The 18,405-nt window shown below is 38.7% G+C and overlaps 2 protein-coding genes across 11 annotated transcripts in view; one reads left to right on the forward strand and one right to left on the reverse strand.

The window, feature by feature from the left end:
- Nucleotides 1-18,405, reverse strand: part of ccdc169 (coiled-coil domain containing 169) — a 239,433-nt gene that overhangs the window by 149,538 nt on the left and 71,490 nt on the right. The window lies entirely within an intron of this gene.
- Nucleotides 1-18,405, forward strand: part of nbeaa (neurobeachin a) — a 127,160-nt gene that overhangs the window by 101,331 nt on the left and 7,424 nt on the right. For 3 of the 10 annotated variants that reach the window (XM_082156946.1, XM_082156950.1, XM_082156951.1), the window contains 23 exons: nt 650-774; nt 955-1,062; nt 1,149-1,317; nt 2,573-3,050; nt 6,299-6,453; nt 6,801-6,927; nt 7,476-7,595; nt 9,105-9,238; nt 11,238-11,299; nt 12,626-12,690; nt 12,879-12,987; nt 13,105-13,271; nt 13,404-13,528; nt 14,016-14,162; nt 15,114-15,250; nt 15,458-15,575; nt 15,675-15,777; nt 15,944-16,059; nt 16,179-16,291; nt 16,925-17,065; nt 17,180-17,299; nt 17,386-17,538; nt 17,766-17,933. In XM_082156946.1, the coding sequence (XP_082013072.1) occupies nt 650-774; nt 955-1,062; nt 1,149-1,317; nt 2,573-3,050; nt 6,299-6,453; nt 6,801-6,927; nt 7,476-7,595; nt 9,105-9,238; nt 11,238-11,299; nt 12,626-12,690; nt 12,879-12,987; nt 13,105-13,271; nt 13,404-13,528; nt 14,016-14,162; nt 15,114-15,250; nt 15,458-15,575; nt 15,675-15,777; nt 15,944-16,059; nt 16,179-16,291; nt 16,925-17,065; nt 17,180-17,299; nt 17,386-17,538; nt 17,766-17,933 (3,260 nt within the window). The remainder of the gene's footprint in view (nt 1-649; nt 775-954; nt 1,063-1,148; nt 1,318-2,572; nt 3,051-6,298; nt 6,454-6,800; nt 6,928-7,475; nt 7,596-9,104; nt 9,239-11,237; nt 11,300-12,625; nt 12,691-12,878; nt 12,988-13,104; nt 13,272-13,403; nt 13,529-14,015; nt 14,163-15,113; nt 15,251-15,457; nt 15,576-15,674; nt 15,778-15,943; nt 16,060-16,178; nt 16,292-16,924; nt 17,066-17,179; nt 17,300-17,385; nt 17,539-17,765; nt 17,934-18,405) is intronic. The other 7 variants (XM_082156948.1, XM_082156947.1, XM_082156952.1 and 4 more) reach the window with 4 other exon arrangements.

Raw genomic sequence — 18,405 nt, forward strand, 5'->3', positions numbered from 1 at the left:
GTGTTTAGACTTTTTGAGGATTAAAAAAAAGAGTGAATATTTTTTCATTGTATGGTGGTTGTGTCCACACACTGCAAAGACACATTTATATGCAAACACCATATAAAAGTGAATTTTGCATCTGATGACCCCTTTAAAGAAATGAATGCTTATATTTAGTAAAACTGTGACAGTAAAGACTTTTACATTGATACAAAAATTATCTATTTAAATAAAAAAGAATGATTTCTATTCATCAAAGAATCATGAAAAAAATCTATCATGGTTTCCACAAAAGTATAAAATAACTTTTTTAAATTTATAATTATTATCGTTTCTTGAGCACCCAATCAGGTTATTAGAATGATTTCTGAAGGATCATGTGACACTGAAGACTGGAGTAATGATGCTGAAAATTCAGCTTTGCCATTACAGGAATACATTAAATTGTAAAATATATTAAAATAGTGAACAATTATTTGAAATTGTAATAATCTTTCACAATATCACAGTTTTTACTGTATTTTTAATTAAATAAATACAGCCTTGGTGAGCAGAAACAAACTTTCAAAAACCAAAAGTATTTTACCGACCCCAATCTTTTGATATTATGTGTGATGTGAATTTAATCAAGGCATATCTTCTAGTAAAAGTGTTTTTCTCTTCTCAGTATGTTGTGTAGCAGTGAGGAACTGTCTGGAGTGCAGGCAGAGGCAGAGAGACAGAGGCAGCAAAACCTCACTGCCAATCAGCAAGACCCAGGAGAACCTACAGACTGCAGCGTCCGCCAGCAAGGTTATACACTACACACCTGCACAAACACACATCCACACACACACATTCTAGAGAGTCTCTGAAAACACATCAAATGCTCATCGGAAACACATAGTGTGACTTGTATGCAATTGTGTATGTAATTCAACAGGAAGATGTGCTGCAGTATAACGCATGATTTTCTCTCCCTCTCTGCCGCAGACTGTCATACAAAATGTTCCGCGTAACCTTTCCCCCATCAAAGACCCAGACAGACTGTTGCAGGACGTGGACATCAATCGTCTCCGAGCCGTCGTCTTCAGAGACGTGGTGAGACACTCACTTACCTGAGCCGGAGTAAAACGTGCATGTTAACGTGAACAGAATGATTGTTAACTGTGCTGTGCGTTCAACAGGATGACAGTAAACAGGCTCAGTTTCTGGCTCTGGCCGTGGTCTACTTCATCTCTGTCCTTATGGTGTCCAAATACCGGGACATCCTGGAGCCACAACGGGAGATTTGCAGGTCCAGCAGCCTATCAGGGAGAAGCATTCGGCAAGAGATTAATTCACCCACCAGCACAGGTGAGCTTACTGACTTAGCATCTGCAGTCATTACGAGTATGTGACCTTGTTTACCACTTAAACACCCCACAAATGCTAATAAGTGTTCATCACAGTCACACATCTTCCACTTTTCTTAGTCTCCGATTATCTACGCTATATAGTCTCACAGTGCTTCCCGCAAGGAGGATTTCAGCAATTTAAGCGTGCAAGACATTATTGCAAAGCTTTATCTGAGTGTGATTTTGAATTAATATTCAGGTGGGAAAGAACTGGTTGGCATTCGCTGCAGTGAGCAGCACATATCTGAAATGTTTCTGTGATGACTGAATTCTTATTTTGGCATGTACATTATTGGTCAAAAGTTTGAATAATTGTGATAAAAAAAAAAGAAGTGTATGTTTTGTAAGAAGTCTTACGCTCACCAAGGCTGCAACCAAGGCACAAAAATACAGTAAAAAGGTTATATTGGAGTAATGGCTGCTGAAAATTCAGCTTTGCCATCACAGGAATAAAATAAATTTTTAAATATATTAAAATATAAAACAGATCATTTAAATTGTAATATTACTTCACAATATGTTTATTGTAGTTCTGATCAAATAAACGCAGCTTTGGTGAGCATTAAGGGTGTAACAATATATAGTGTCACAATATATCGTAAAACAAAAATGCAACAATATGTATTGTGGATAATGACTATCTGTATTCTGTATAATTCACCCAAAATGAAAATTAGAGTTTTAGTGTCAGTACTACATTGAACTGCTATATATAATGTTGAATTTAATGTATAATAATGCAATGGGGTAAAATGTGTGTGTCCTGATAATGTCATATGTCTTAAGTTACCAGTAAATAATGGCCTACATTATTTTAAATATATCTATTCTGTGATAGAGAGCATGCATATTCTTCTAAAATAATACTGTATTTTCAGCTTTAGAATGATGAATATTTTTATTCTGGGGTCACCATTGTCCTGTGCATTGGGTTACCAGCACCAAGTCCAAGCCTATTAATTTTCACCCCAAATCTAATACCAAATTTAGCATTTTAATGAACAGTACATTTTCTTGTTCACCTTTTATCATGTGTCTTGGAGTATCGCAATAATATCGTATTGTGAGCTCAGTATCGTGATATGTATCAAATCGTGACATGAGGGTATCGTTACACCCCTAGTGAGCATATAAGGCTTCTTTCAAAAACATAAAAAATCTTAATTATTACAAACTTTTGACTGGTAGTATACTATATGTGTGTGAAACTGCAGAAAACCCGTCCTCCTCCTCAGATGGTGTTCGTGGAGACCGACTGGCTGCCACCCCTCTGGAGGATCTCCCCCTGGAGGGCTCGCTGCCTCACACTGACTCCGGCATCGGGGAGGAGCAAGTCACCAGTGCTTTCAATGGCTCCGAGCTGGGTGTAGACTCCAGCGGATTGGGCGGGATCTCTGGAGGCCCAGACGTCATGAGCGAGTTGCTGTGCACTCTGTCGTCGGAGGTGAGGAAGTCCCGCGAGTCCCTGCTGGAGTCGCCTCCTGGCGTGGAAGTTCTGAAACCGGCCGCCTCGATCTCCAGCATCAGCCAAGCCAACAAGGGAATCAATGTGAGGGAGATCCTGAAGAGTTTGGTGGCCGCACCGGTGGAGGGGGCCGAGGCAGGGCCCGAACCCCAGCCGTACCACCCTGACCCTGCCCTAAAGAGGGAAGCTGCGGCTATGCTGCCCATGCAGTTCCACTCGTTTGACAGGTGGGCGGCTCTAGTGTCTAGCACATCAAAATAGCACAAGGTGTATTATGCTTATCTGTTATGTACATGTCCTGTTACCTTATTAGCACACAGTAATGTTTAATAATATAAATACATTTACATAAATATATACAGTATCTCACAAAAGTGATTACACCCCTCACATTTCAGCAAACATTTTAGTTTATCTTCTCAAGGGACAGTACTATAGAAATGAAACTTGGATAGATTTTAGAGTAGTCAGTGTGCTGCTTGTATAGCAGTATATATTTACTGTCCTCTGAAAATAACTCAACATACAGCCATTATTGTCAAAATAGCTGGCAACAAAAGTGAGTACACTCTAAGTGAACATGTCAAAACTGTCCAAAGTGTCAATGTTTTGTGTGAGCACCATTGTAATCTAGCACTGCCTTAATCCTCCTGGGCATGGAGTTCACCAGAGCCGGTTGTTGCTGGGATCCTCTTCCACTCCTCCATAATGACATCATGGAGCTGCTGGATGTTAGACACACAGCGCTTCTCCAACTTCCGCTTGAGGACGCCCCACAGGTGCTCAATAGGGTTCAGGTCTGGAGAAATACTTGGCCACTCCATCACCTTCACCTTCAGCTTCCTCAGCAAGGCAGTTGTCATCTTGGCGGTGTGTTTGGGGTCATTATCATGCGATTCGGCCCAGTTTCTGAAGGGAGGGCATCATGTTCTGCTTCAGAATGTCACAGTATATGATGGAATCCATGTTTCCCTCAATGAAACACAGTTCCCCAGTACCAGCAGCCCTAGACCATGATGCCACCACCACCATGCTTGACTGTAGGCAAGACACAATTTTCTTGGTACTCCTCACCAGGGAGTCATCACACGTGCTGGACACCATCTGAGCCAAACAAGTTTATCTTAGTCTCATCAGACCACAGGACATGGTTCCAGTAATTCATGCTCTTGGACAGGTTGCTTTCAGCAACCTGTTTGCAGGCTTTCTTGTGAGCCAGCTTCAGAAGAGGCTTCCTTCTGGGACGACGAACATGCAAACCTTGTTGCAATGTGTGGCGTATGGTCTGAGCACTGACAACATGACCTTCCGCTTCTGCAACCTCTAAAGCAATGCTGGCAGCACTTACGCGTCTGTTTTTTGAAGCCAGCTTCTGCTCCTGACGCACAGCACAAGGACTCAACTTCTTTGATCGACCCTTGCAAGGCCTGTTCCAAGTGGAACCCGTCTTGGGAAACCTCTGTATGACCTTGGCCTGTACTGTAATTCAGTTTCAGGGGGCCTAGGTCAACTTTGTGGAGAGCAACAATTCTAATTCTCAAATCTTTAGAGAGTTATTTGCCATGAGGTGCCATGTTGAACATCCAGTGGTCAGTATGAGAGAATTACACTCAAAGCACAAATTTGAACTGCTCTAATACAAGATACACAAATTTGTATGGTCCTGTCAAGCAGACAAAAACATGAAAATGATGAATAGGACATGTGGCTTTGCATGGTTAAACGACGTACAGCTATTATCATTTAGGGTGTACTCACTTTTGTTACCAGCTATTTTGACAATAATGGCTGTATGTTATTTTCAGAGTACAGTAAATATATACTGCTATACAAGCAGCACATTGACTACTCTAAAATATATCCATGTTTCATTTCTATAGTATTGTCCCTTGAGAATGTTTGCTGAAATTTGAGGGGTGAACTCACTTTCGTGAGATACTATATATATATATATATATATATATATATATATATATATAGTATTAAAAATATATTATATTAGTATATATAGTAAAATATGCATATCTTTTTTTTTATGTTTTTTTAAGATAAATTATATGAATTGAATTAAAAAGATAATATATATAATAGTAAAATTAGAATTTAGTAATATTGATATGTATATTTAAAAATATATATGCAATGCATTCTCGGTTCACTTCTCTTTGAAGCATATATATTCTGCCATGGACTTAGACCAAAATTACATATTTTATGCCACCTGCCCTTTGAAACAGCTTTTGCTAAGAAAGTGTGCTTACGGTGCCTTAAATACTTCCTGCGGCGGCAGCGGCTACATTTTGGAACAGAGCGATTGAACCAATAAATCACTCATAAATCAATGCCGTTACACTTACATGTGGTCCGTCAAGACGTCCTGAGAACAAATGAAAAAGTCACCTCAATTACACATACGAAAGCACAAGATGTTCCTCTCATTATTAATGCAATCCATTTCTCTGTGTCTAGCTCCTCATTAGCGCACAGGCGTCTGCAGAAATGCCAGTGGCTCTGTGCAATAGTGTGTTCAGGGCTCAAGAGACTGACTGGCTTAGTGTGTGGGATCCACTGATACTCTACTGCACAAACTAAAGCCCCTCCGAACATCGATCCCCTTTGTTCTTCCCAATTAAGAGAACCTGATGAATAAATTATACATAAGATTATGCTGTTCATCATTTACAGGCTCCTTAAATGTCAATAATTCATTAGGACAGGTGAATATATTATCAGACAATCCTTTTTTCTCCCTGAATGGGCTGAAATGGTTTGACTCCACCTAATATCTGGATAGCAATCAAACAGATTTGAGTGTATACAAGGTGTATACACTTGAAATTAATACTTTTATTCTGCAAGGATGCATTAAACTGATCAAAGTGACAGTAAAGACATTTGTAACATTACAAAAGATTTCTATTTTAAATAAATGCTGTTGTATAACATTGATAATAATAAGAAATGTTTCTTGAGCAGCAAATCAGCATATTAGAATGCTTTCTTAAGGATCATGTGACACTGAAGACTGAAGTAATGATGCTTAAACATTTTGCCATCACGGAAATAGATTATATAAAATAAAAATAAAATAGAAAACAGTTATTTTAAATTGTAATAATATTTCAATGGTTTTGTTTTTACTGTATTTTTGAGCAAATAAATGCATGTGAGTATAAGAGACTTCCCAAACATTGTAACAGTAGTGTATACACAAGTGTTTGATTTTGGGTGTAAAACAAGTATTTGTTTAAGATTTATATAGGTTTAAGACTTTGACCTTGTGGGGTCCCCAAGAGAAAAATGGCTTATAAATCTTATTATATGATGTTTTTTGAAAATGCAGAAAGTTTCTGTGATGGTAGGTTTAGGGTTAGGGGATTGAATATACAATTTGTACTGTATAAAAATCATTATGCCAATGGAAAGTCCTCGTAAAACATGGAAACTCAACGTGTGTTTGTGTGTGTACTCACAGGAGTGTGGTGGTGCCCGTTAAGAAGCCCCCTCCGGGAAGCCTGGCTGTGAACACAGTAGGTACACCCACCACCAGTGGAGTGCCCTCGTCAGGAAGTACGCCCAATATATTTGCTGCTGCCACGGCAACACCTAAAAGCATGATCAACACAACAGGCGAGTCTTCCTGAATATTACCTAAGATCATCTTACAACGTACTAGTCACACGAGAGTGTATATATGAGATTTTGTCGGGTTAAATGTTCATGTGATGTCTGTATACCATTTAGTTTGAGGGGTTAGGCGGTGATATTACTAATGTGATGTGTTGATGTTTTTTCCATTTGGTGCTGTCATGGACTTTCATCATATTCAATTCTATTTTTCTATTTGTAGTGACCATTTGATATAGTAACGTTTGGTTGCACTAAATACAGATGAATCTCAAGGATTTTTTCTTTAGTTAACTTTCCTTGTGCTTAATCAGTCCTTTCTAATGTGCCTCGTCCGTCATGTCTTACAGGTGCCACTGACTCTGCCTCTTCCTCATCCTCCTCTTCATCAAGCTTTGTGAACGGTGCCACAAGTAAAAATCTCCCAGCGGTGCAGACCGTTGCACCCATGCCTGAAGATACAGTGGAAAACATGAGGTACACGCATACACACACACACTCGGCCTCCACCCCGTGCTCTCCCTCACTTTATCCAGTTGCTTAAAACCCCAAATCATGCATTATGACCTCACTTCCTGCCCTTGTCCTCTTTTTTTGGCTGTCATACTTCCTCCTATGATTCCCATAATCCATTTTTTTCTTTACTATCTTTACCTTTTGCCTCCTCTATACACTTCCCTACATCTGTCAGTGTATCTTTGTAACCACCACACACAGCCACAGATTCCCTCACAGACACATACTGAGGTCTCTGTGCGTTTCTAAAGATGCACTTTGAGGTACTGATAGCTTGAAGTCTATTTCCTGCCAAATATGGATGGGTTCATCTGTTCTAATTTGAATGCAACAGAATTGATTTTGTTCAATTTTGTGTCTTTGCATGTATGACACGGAAGCTTTGGGGCTCAATCATCCTTCTATTTGGCACAGATCAACACACAGGGATTACGTCACACTATAGACTAAGAGCTGCAGTGAATGCCTGTACAGTCATTACTGTCTGTTTGTGCCCATTTGTATTGCAGTGCCTTTTGTGAAGTGGACCAGTGTCCACTGCGAACCAGGCTGACGCCTCCTGAACTCAAATCCTTTAGTTCGCTGACAGGATTCCAAACAGCCCCCAGAGATGCAGGACAGTTTCTTAGGCAAGGAAGCTTGAACTGGCCCCCTTACCCAGTGCTACCAGCTTTTACATTCCTTTCTCTCTGTCTTTTCTCTCTCTCTCTCTCTTTCTCTCTTTCCTGGTGGATGTGAGTTTTCAGGCTGGCCAGCTACACCACCACTGCTGCTTTCATTCGTAACGGTTCTGCTAGATTTGATTCTGTCTTTGTTGTGCATATTTACACTGTCCAAACCAGGTATGACACGATAAAGCTTCAAGCATAAAAATAAAATCTCTTCAATTTTAATGTTTGCTTTTTTCCCTAAACAAGTCATAATGTGCCCGTGTTATTTTATTATTTTTATGTACTATTATAATATTTATTAACATTTTTAAATTTGCTTTTTATTTTATGTTTTCAGATTTCATTTTAATTGTAGTTTAGGTATTAGTAAATTTATATGCTTTTTTCTTCATTTCATTATTTTGTTTGTTTCTATTTAGCTTTTTTGTTGTTGTAATTATAGTACTTTAACTTAAACTCTTTTATTTTATTTTATTTAGGTTTTAGTTTTAATCAGCAATAACAACTCTGTAATGTGCAACTAAACATTTTGCTTGTTTTCTATCTTCATTGCATTATGCTGGGTAGCTCCGCCCAATGCAAAATCTCATTGGTCCACTTCTCTGTATTTTTTGCTGCGTTCACATATTTATTTACTGTAATTACAAGATGAAAAGATGGGATTCTACTTTTGAGCCGTACATGAGTTGCTATGGCAATATTCAACACAAAAATAGATCCATGCATGTCTTTGTTGTCGGCAGCCAAACACTTAAATTAGTTGACCTATACAAGCTGACCTAAGAAAGAGCTCCAGCTTCTGCCATTTTGGTTGACAGGTTCAACAAAGAATTGAATTTTTTTTACTACAACCAACTGGAATGATAGCTCAAGCATGATGTGAATGCAGCAGAAACATCAAAATATGCTCTGATTGGCTCTGATTTTCAGTATGTGTACTGAAAAGTATCTGCATTACGCCTGGTGAGGATTTTTTTTTGATTGATATAAAAAGCATACATGCTTCAAACCAGCATTTATATTTACGAAGAACTTGACAGAATCAACACTGCTAGCTCGCCGTTTCAGTAAAGACATTGTCACTCATAAAGTCATTCCTCGCCTTTATCTCTGATTTCTTTTTCTCATGAAACCTTTCACACTCACCCTAGTCTGGTGTCATTTGCATCCCTGGCGCTGCAGTTGTAGTCTTAGTGCAGGTTAACACAGCTTGTAGCTAAGCGCAGTGGCACTTATGGGTGATGTGTGCATATAACAGGGGGATGATAAGTTAAGCATTTGCTCTCTCTGCCTCCCTGTGGTTGAATTTCTGTAGGATGGCTTTAACCCAATAGTAACGCCATAGACTTTGTCACATACTAACCAGCTGGAATTGAAAGGAAGTTTGATTTTGAACTGGTCTCTGTATTTTGGAGCTAATTGGACCTTTTTTTCTGTGTCTTTCTGTCTTTCTTTTCATACCCGCAGTATCACGACTAAATTGGAGCGTGCGCTAGAGAAGGTGGCCCCCTTGCTGAGGGAGATCTTTGTGGATTTCGCTCCCTTCCTTTCGCGGACTCTGTTGGGCAGTCATGGGCAGGAGTTGCTCATAGAAGGTACAGGTGCTGTATAGTGCTCCTTTTCCTCTCTACCTGGTGTCTCTGTGGAGTCCCTCACTGTCTGCTGTGTGTGTGTCCACTGGCTGCCTCATACACACACAATTGTGCGAGTGCATGGACCCAGAGCAGGTATGAGAACAACAGAACTGTTTAGAATCAAAGGATGTTTAAAAAGTGGCGACTTACTAGACCTTAACACACTGAAGGAACTGAAGGGAGAATTGAATGCTGAATCCAACATTGAGGAAGTGTTTTAAATGATCCCAAAACAACAGGGCTCAACAATAATGATTTATAATAGATACATTTTTCACTGGCCTCACAACAAAAACATGCATTTTCAAATGAAATTGTATAAATAGCACACACAATTGTATAATGCATAATACATATGATATTCTAACACTGTACAATAAAGTCCATTTGTTAATATTAGTTAACAATTAAAAACAGTCCTAAAGCAGTTATTAATCTTAGTTCATATTAATTTCAACATTTGTTCTGGGCAAAAAAAAAGTTTTTTAAAATGTGGTCAATTCTATATCGATTCTCAAAAGCCACAAATCTATATTTTTTCCTTATGTATTTCTGCAAACATTGAACATAATACAGTATGAATGCTGTTAATCTTATTACTAGTCTTCTCCACTAGATGTCATCCTCTTATTTACCTTGCACAATATTACAGTGGGACCCATTCATTCAGTGCTTAACATGGCGGATGCAGGTGCGCCTTTCAGCGTGAAAGACGTTCTGGACAGTTGAACTGTCATTGTTGCGATCGGGTCAGTGCTTTATGATCACAAAAGTTTATCATTTGCACACGTTGTCAAGCCTTGCCAATTTAAGCATTCAAGCGAAAGAGAACATGTGCGTGTCTAAACCGGCGTGTAAATAATAAAATGAACTCGTCTCCCTGCATTTAAACGGTCAAATTCACACAAATGCATCTTAAAATTCCCGCCTTTGCGAGTATCCAAGTAAACACATTCGGTTATGGCTTAAGTAAACAGTAGAGAAAGAACGCATGTGTATCATTGTATTGGATCCGTGCATTAGTCTTAAAGTGACAGTCTAGTATTCCTGCTGTTAATCAAACTACAACATACAAAGAAATCACTCCCTGCTCTTCATTGAATAACGTTTTTGAAATTATAATAAGGATTAACCTTTATTTCATTCGCACAGTGAAGATTATATGGAGTGTTGTTTTACATTTGATTACTTAAATTCAATTTCTGTACCTGAGAATTACTGTTAGATGTGCCTTTTTGTTTTTAATTTGCAATATTAGCTGCCCCAGTATGGCAAGTGCTAATTCCATCAAATAGACGACAGCTTGCTCACACCAGGCCTGGTCCATCAGGCCATCTTTATTGTTGAGTCCTGAGAGGACGCCCTCTCTTCATTTCGTCTGAAATCTGCGTAAGCCCTAAATCTGAAAATCCAGATCTAGAGTGATTGACTTTTGCTTCTTGTTCCACCACTGTCTTTTGTCTCCTTATATTTCCTTCCTCTCCTCTCCTCTCCTCTCCTCTCCTCTCCTCTCCTCTCCTCTCCTCTCCTCTCCTCTCCTCTCCTCCCTCTTTACTGAATCATCTCCCTCCCTGCCCTCCCTGTTGTCCTGTCAGGCTTTATTGTCTGTGCTCTCACCTTGTCTTGACCTCCTCACAGTTTAATGTTTGTCTGTTTTTGTTTGTCTAATTAAAGCAGAACTATGTGTAAATTAGAACAAATATAAAATGTATCACTTTATAGTTTGTTTTTGTACATGTACAGTGGGGTTCAAAGGTCTGCACTGAATATCTGGGATTTAAAATTCAATTTAAACCTAGAAATACACTAAAACCTTTTAGGATTTTAGACAAATTAAAAACGATGAATGTTATGATGTAGAATTTTTTTGCATATTTGGTCTTTCTTTTGGAACCCACTGAGATTTATTCACATCTCTTAGACATATGCATGCTTAAATCTGTTTTCTGTCAATGCACTGCTACAGGTTTAGTTTGTATGAAGTCCAGCACATCGGTAGTGGAGCTTGTCATGCTGTTGTGCTCACAGGTGAGATTTCTCTCTTTTTTTTTCTCTTCTACTATTTCATTTATACTTATATAATTATATTATACTTAAGTCCACCAAAGAGCCACTAACTTTCACTATTTTCTATCACCACTACATGATCGAAACATGATCACTACATGACATTTCAAATAAAATAAACTGTATTTAAACAGCTTAAAATCTTGGAAAAGGTCACGGTGCTGCAACATTTTGCCAGTCTCATGAGCCTCTTTTGAAGCTAGTCTTTGAGCTGGACCGAAACAGGATCCGATTTCAGACCCACCCTACAATTTGCCAGTGCGGATATCACTGCATAGTTTTAAACCGAACCCATTAGCTTACATTTATGCGTTTAAGAGGCGCTTGTATACAAAACAACTTACATTGCATTCAGTTTGTACATTTTAGAAGTTCATGCATTCCCTTGGAATCGAACCTAAGACCTTTACTAGCACCATGCTCTACTGTTTGAGCTACAGGAATGCTGCTTTAGCTTCCAATTTCACCTCTAAACTTCAACTGTTAGGATTCTAAAAGCATTCCTGTTGTTTTTTTCCACAGTCTTTATGTGGAATATGAGTAACTAACTGTCTGAAATGATTTACAGTGTTTAGAAGTGAAGAATTTTCACTTACCTTTAAGACACTCCATGAAAATCCACTGCGCTCCATACTTGCCATCAATCTACATGAGGAGAAATTTCACTTTTCTTTCCACTAATCAAACATTTAAAAACAAAATGATCATACAGCTACATCTGGATGTCAGATTCTTATACTAGGAACCCCACTGAACCTCTGAACTCTCTAGATTTCTGACTACAGCATCTCAGCAGGCTTCCTCTGCCTTCAAAGTTGGAGGTTTAGGGTGTAGCAGTGGCCCATGCAATGTTTGATGCCCTCTCATCCTCCTCTCCCCTCCCTCTCCTCTATTTCCCGTCATCACTCCATCAGCACATATAGTATTACTGAAGCTCCAGGCCCTCCATTAGTGGCTCATGGGACGAAACTGTACCCTAAATATTGATTGGCAGGAAGCAGAAGGTAATGGGAGCTGACTGTGGTGTGTCCTTCTAGAAGCTTCTGCAGCTGATGCTAAGTGCATTCTGCCTCTCTTTCTCAATAATCACTCTCTTATGTGGCAAAGAGCCAATCAGTCTCTTCAGCAACCACATCAGGCGCCTATATCATCCACAAAAGAGACACAAACAATGTCTTTATTATAATAAAATATGCATAAATCAGTGGAATTTGAGCTTTACACTTTGCATATTTAGAATTTCAGTATTGTATTTAGCTCCATAATGGTTATTTTGTGGTGTTTCAGGAATGGCAGAACTCAATACAGAAGAACGCAGGACTTGCGTTCATTGAACTTATTAATGAGGGGCGGTAAGTGTTATACCATAAACAATGTACACTTCTTCCATACAGATTTCTGTGAGATCTGGTGCAATATTTTGGAAGGAGATGCTCATTTTGCAAAATGATACAAAAAGAAGAGGATTCATTTTTGGATGATGCTGTTAGAATGAAAGCTATCGGTGTCATTTAAATATTTCAAGTGGTTTTTGTTTCAGGCTTCTGTGTCACGCCATGAAGGATCACATTGTCCGTGTCGCCAATGAGGCTGAGTTTATCCTCAACAGGCAGAGAGCAGAAGATGTTCACAAACATGCCGAGTTTGAGGTCAGTCAGTCTGTGTGGATCACTGTGCCATGGGGTCATGGTTAATAGCTTATCATACATGAAGTACAAAAGGGACTCCACCATGTAAAGATAATTTCCTTTGCTCTTCCTCAATAGTCCAACTGTGCCCAGTACGCTGCAGACAGGAGGGAAGAGGAGAAGATGTGTGATCACCTGATCAGTGCCGCCAAGCACAGAGATCACGTGACTGCAAACCAGCTGAAACAGAAGATCCTCAACATTCTGACCAATAAACATGGAGCGTGGGGAACCATGTCACAGAGGTTCACAATCTCAGTTTCCTGTTAACCTTTACTACTGGAATTTCTGTTTCTCCCTCTTGCTTTCTGGCCATTCATCGCCACTCTCTCCCTCTCTCTCTCTCTCTCTCTCTCTCTCTCTCTTTACCACCTCAGTCAGCTGCATGATTTCTGGCGTTTGGACTACTGGGAGGATGACTTGCGCAGGAGGCGGAGATTCGTACGCAATGCCTTTGGCTCCACCCACCCGGACGTGGCTCTCAAATCTCTGGAGGAATACGGTCAGCCACAACACATCCTTAACCCCCCAATTTAATTTACAGTGCCCAAATATGTCTCTTCTACTATGATCATAGACATTAAAATGTAGTGATGTGTGTCCAAATATTACTACATTACATAATTTTATATTTAAATTATATATTTTATTTTGAAACAGTCACATTCTTTACAGAAAAAAAATTATATATGTTTTAATTCTAGAATTTTTTTTAAGAAACTGTCTGATATTATCATAGATTTATGAAATGAGAAATTAAAGTAAAAAAAAACAAGCATCGTGCTATTTAAATATAATTTAAATAATTTATATATATGGGTTTTTACCTATTTAGTTTTATTATTATTATTATTATTATTATTATTAATTATTTATATTTTTTAGATACATTTTTCTGTTCATTCGTTTTATAGTTGTGAACAATATGTACAAATAAAATAAAAAAACACAGATAAAATGTCATTTATTTATTTCTTTTGTATGGACAGGCCCTGAGGAAGAAGAAGGCATGAAGTCCAAGAAGTCGTTCCGCAATCATTCGGTGGTCAGTCAGAACCCTGAGACGGAGCTGATGTTGGAAGGAGATGATGATGCCGTCAGTCTGCTACAGGAGAAAGAGATCGACAACCTTGCAGGTATTCAGCGTCACTGCTGCGCTCAATAGGCTGTTACTCACACGCTGCCTCCTCAAATCCTATAGTAAGGGTACCATAGCACTGCTGAACAGATGAGTCTTAAAGACCAGCCTGCACCAACAGCGCCGCTCTAGCTGTGTATGTGGAAACCATTAGTGTGCTGGTTCTTTGATGTATTGTTGATGCATGTGCTAATGTATTCAACTGTACTTTATTCCTAGTGGCTTTTCGTCCGAGGGTGTTTATCTCAAGAGGCAAGTTTGGTCTTTCAGCAAACGAGTATGCTAATTAATGTTTCAGCCCAGAACAAGCTCCAGCCCCTCCGCCTTTTGATGCAGATCTCAACTGAATCCGCACAAGAGTGTGATTATGAGCTTAAGTGCGACATCTGATTTTGACATTGAATGTCTGAATCACTAAATTAACCAATTAACGCTTATCAAAGTAGCCACTTATTCATTATCTTAATGAGCTGTTGACTGTATTTAACATATTATGCCAATTTAATCATTATTTAATTAACAGAATAAGCTTGTTTTTCCCTTAGATTAGTCAGTTGGATCAAAGAGGTCTATGTCTTTTCATCTCAATGTGAAAAATGTGGGTTAAAATTCGAATGTCTTTGATCATGTGCTCTCAGATTTTCACCTGAGCTATAAATGCTATGTGACAAATCACTAAGCTGTAGGAAAATAACATATTGATGACAGAAATCAGCTGATGGCACCATTAAAATGCAAATTTTTAAAGACCATTAATGGTGAAAGACACTTTTTAAAACTAGAGGATGTTGTTACGGCATCAAACTGATTTAGATCTAAAAACTTTGCTGGTCTTGAAAGAACTGGTCTGGAAATCCCAAGTTATTGGAAAATCTAACCGTAATCACTAATCCAGGACTCAAGACTTTTAAATGTAGAATTTCTCATTGTGTGGCATGGTTTCTTTCAGGTCCGGTGGTTTTGAGCACGCCGGCCCAGCTTGTTGCTCCTGTGATTGTTGCTAGAGGGACGTTGTCAATCACAACAACAGAGATCTATTTTGAGGTGGACGAGGATGATCCAACTTTCAAAAAGATTGATGCAAAGGTATATGCCACTGCCAATGTCACCCTATGAGTTATAGCCTCATTTTTCTTACAGTGGAGATTACATTTTTTATTTTACGCAGAATTATTGAAGATTTTATCAGTTGACATGAATATTATCCAGTCAGAATTTCAGGATCATACATTGCTGTTGCTATTATCTCAAACGCTGTCTTTGCTAACCACAGTTCCTTTGTTTGTTTGTCAGGTGTTGGCGTATACCGAGGGTCTGCATGGGAAATGGATGTTCAGTGAGATCAGAGCAGTTTTTTCCAGACGCTACCTTCTCCAAAACACTGGATTAGAGGTCTTCATGGCCAACAGGAGTAAGACGTCAACATGCCAAACAGCAAAGCCAAATTGGTGTTTAATTCAAGTTTTTTTTTCTAAATAACACTGTTTTTTTCATCGCATCATCTCCACAGCATCCGTCATGTTCAACTTCCCAGATCAGGCCACAGTAAAGAAAGTAGTGTACAGTTTACCTCGGGTCGGCGTTGGCACCAGCTATGGCCTCCCTCAGGCAAGGTAAGGTCTTTGATGTTGTCTTTTCAATATTGAACCTGGTTCTGTATATGAGATCAGTTTAGGAGTGGTTATTATTTTACTAAACATTTAACTGTTAACTAATAGTAAATGTGTTATTAGCCAATGGTAATTGATTGTCCTTGTTATTTTGCTGTTTCTCCCATAGACGGATCTCTCTGGCGACGCCAAGACAGCTCTTTAAATCGTCTAATATGACTCAAAGATGGCAGCGGAGGGAAATTTCAAATTTTGAGTATCTCATGTTCCTCAACACTATTGCAGGTAAGATTGTTATTTTCTGCACAAATAAGTTTCCTACAATTGCACTTAACATTTTCATATAATAAATGTGCTAAGTTCCCCACTCTCATACAGCATACCTGGTTGTTATTTGTTTGCAGGGAGGACCTATAATGATCTGAACCAGTATCCTGTCTTCCCCTGGGTCCTGACCAACTATGAGTCAGAGGACCTGGATCTCACCTTGCCTGGGAATTTCCGGGATCTCTCCAAGGTGTGCCACTCCTGTCTTTTACCATAACTAATTTAAAGCTACACAAATCACCCAGAATTTAGTTTGAATCGTAACTAAATGTTTCAAAATCCCAGTTTTTGAATCAGTGTGGTCTCAGATTTTTTACCCCACTGTTTGTTTTAGTAATGTTAATTAAATTAAATTAAATTGAAATGTTATAGAATTATATATACAGTACTGTTCAAAAGTTTGGGGTCGGTAAGATTTTTTAAATGGTTTTGAAACATCTCAAGGCTGCATTTATTTGATCAAAAATAGAGTCAAAAATAGTATTATTACAATTTAAAATAACTGTTTTCTGTTTTAATATATTTTAAAATGTAATTTATTCCTGTGATGACAAAGCTGAATTGTCAGCATCATTACTCCAGTCTTCAGTGTCACATGATCCTTCAGAATTCATTCTAATATGCTGGTTTGGTGCTCAAGAAACATTTCTGATTATTATCAATGTTGAAAACAGTTGTGCTGCTTAATATTTTTGTGGAAACCATGATACTTTTTCCAGGATTTTAAAGTTTAAAAGGATGGCTTTTGTATATATAAGTTTATATATTAGTCATTTGGTTAGTATAATAACACAATTCCTTTCTCTCTTTCCTGTTAATATAGCCAATCGGAGCTCTGAATCCAAAGCGAGCCGTGTTCTATGCCGAGCGCTATGAGACATGGGAGGATGACGGAACTCCGCCCCATCATTACACATCACTCTACTCCACCGCGGCGTCCACTCTCTTCTGGCTCCTCAGGATAGTGAGTCCTCACTATAGTCCATTTTCATTGTATTGTCTCTCGTAACTTCAAAATCTTGATTGTTTTAACAAAAAGCTCTTTATGAAACCCTAACCCACTTTCTCAATCTCACAGGAACCCTTCACCACATTTTTCTTGAATTGTAATGACAACAAGTTCGACCATCCTGACCGGACGTTTTCTGGCATCGCACGCTCTTGGCGAAGTTGCCAGAGGGACACGTCTGACGTTCGGGTGAGCTAAAGTTTGTGAGGTAAAAACGGTGCTGTAACTGATTGTGTTTCTGTGCTGTGAAGTCAACGTGTTTGTTTGTACGACAGGAATTGATCCCTGAGTTCTACTACCTCCCTGAGATGTTTGTGAACAGCAGCGAATATGACCTGGGGCTGAGAGAGGACAGGACAGCCGTGTGTGACGTGGAACTACCAGTCTGGGCCAAAAAACCAGAGGATTTTGTTCGCATCAACAGGATGGTGAGGAATGGAAAGATTATGTGTGCATCTAAGCACCTTTGTTCGGAGAAAACCTTTGATTTTCTCAAATGTGTCAGATTAAGAATTAAAGTCAGATGAGGCCAGTTCGCTGAATGGAGCCGCTCTAGATAAACTTTGAACCTCATGAAGCCTTTACAAGGCTAGTAATTTCTTTTTGAAGCCCTGCTTGTTCCCCGTATTAACCCTGCTGTCCTCTGCCGTGTCAGGCGCTGGAGAGTGAATTTGTGTCCTGTCAGTTGCACCAGTGGATCGATCTCATCTTCGGCTACAAGCAGAAAGGACCGGAGGCCATAAGGGCTCTCAACGTTTTCCATTACTTGTCTTATGAGGGCTCCGTGAACTTGGACACCATCACAGACCCTCAGCTCAGAGAGGTAAGACCCCTCGTCTCAGAGGTCAGTGAGCATCGATTCAGTGGAGGCTGTTGATATACAAACCTGTTCTATGGGTGTGAATCACATTAAGCTGTTTTTGATGGGTTTCTATTAGACATTGACCAGTTTTGTTTTTTGATTTTCCCAAAGCAGATTTATTATTTATTTTATTCATATGTTTTATTTTATTTAGTGTTTCAATCATGTATGCTGAATGAAATGCAGAACTGACTTTTATTTTAGTTAAAATAGTCATTTAAATAAAACAAAATTAAGTAAAAATTTATAATAAAAAAACATTACATTTTATAATAACATAACATTGAATATTACTAGTGCTGTCAAATCGACTAATCGTGATTACATATTTGTGTGTGTATATGTATTATTATATTTATATACAGTGTATATATATATGTTTCTGTGTTTTTGTATACTGTATACACACATATATTTATATATGTATATATTT

This window comes from Leuciscus leuciscus, assembly GCF_965113295.1.
Source record: "Leuciscus leuciscus genome assembly, chromosome: 24".
Classification (NCBI taxonomy): Eukaryota; Metazoa; Chordata; class Actinopteri; order Cypriniformes; family Leuciscidae; genus Leuciscus; species Leuciscus leuciscus.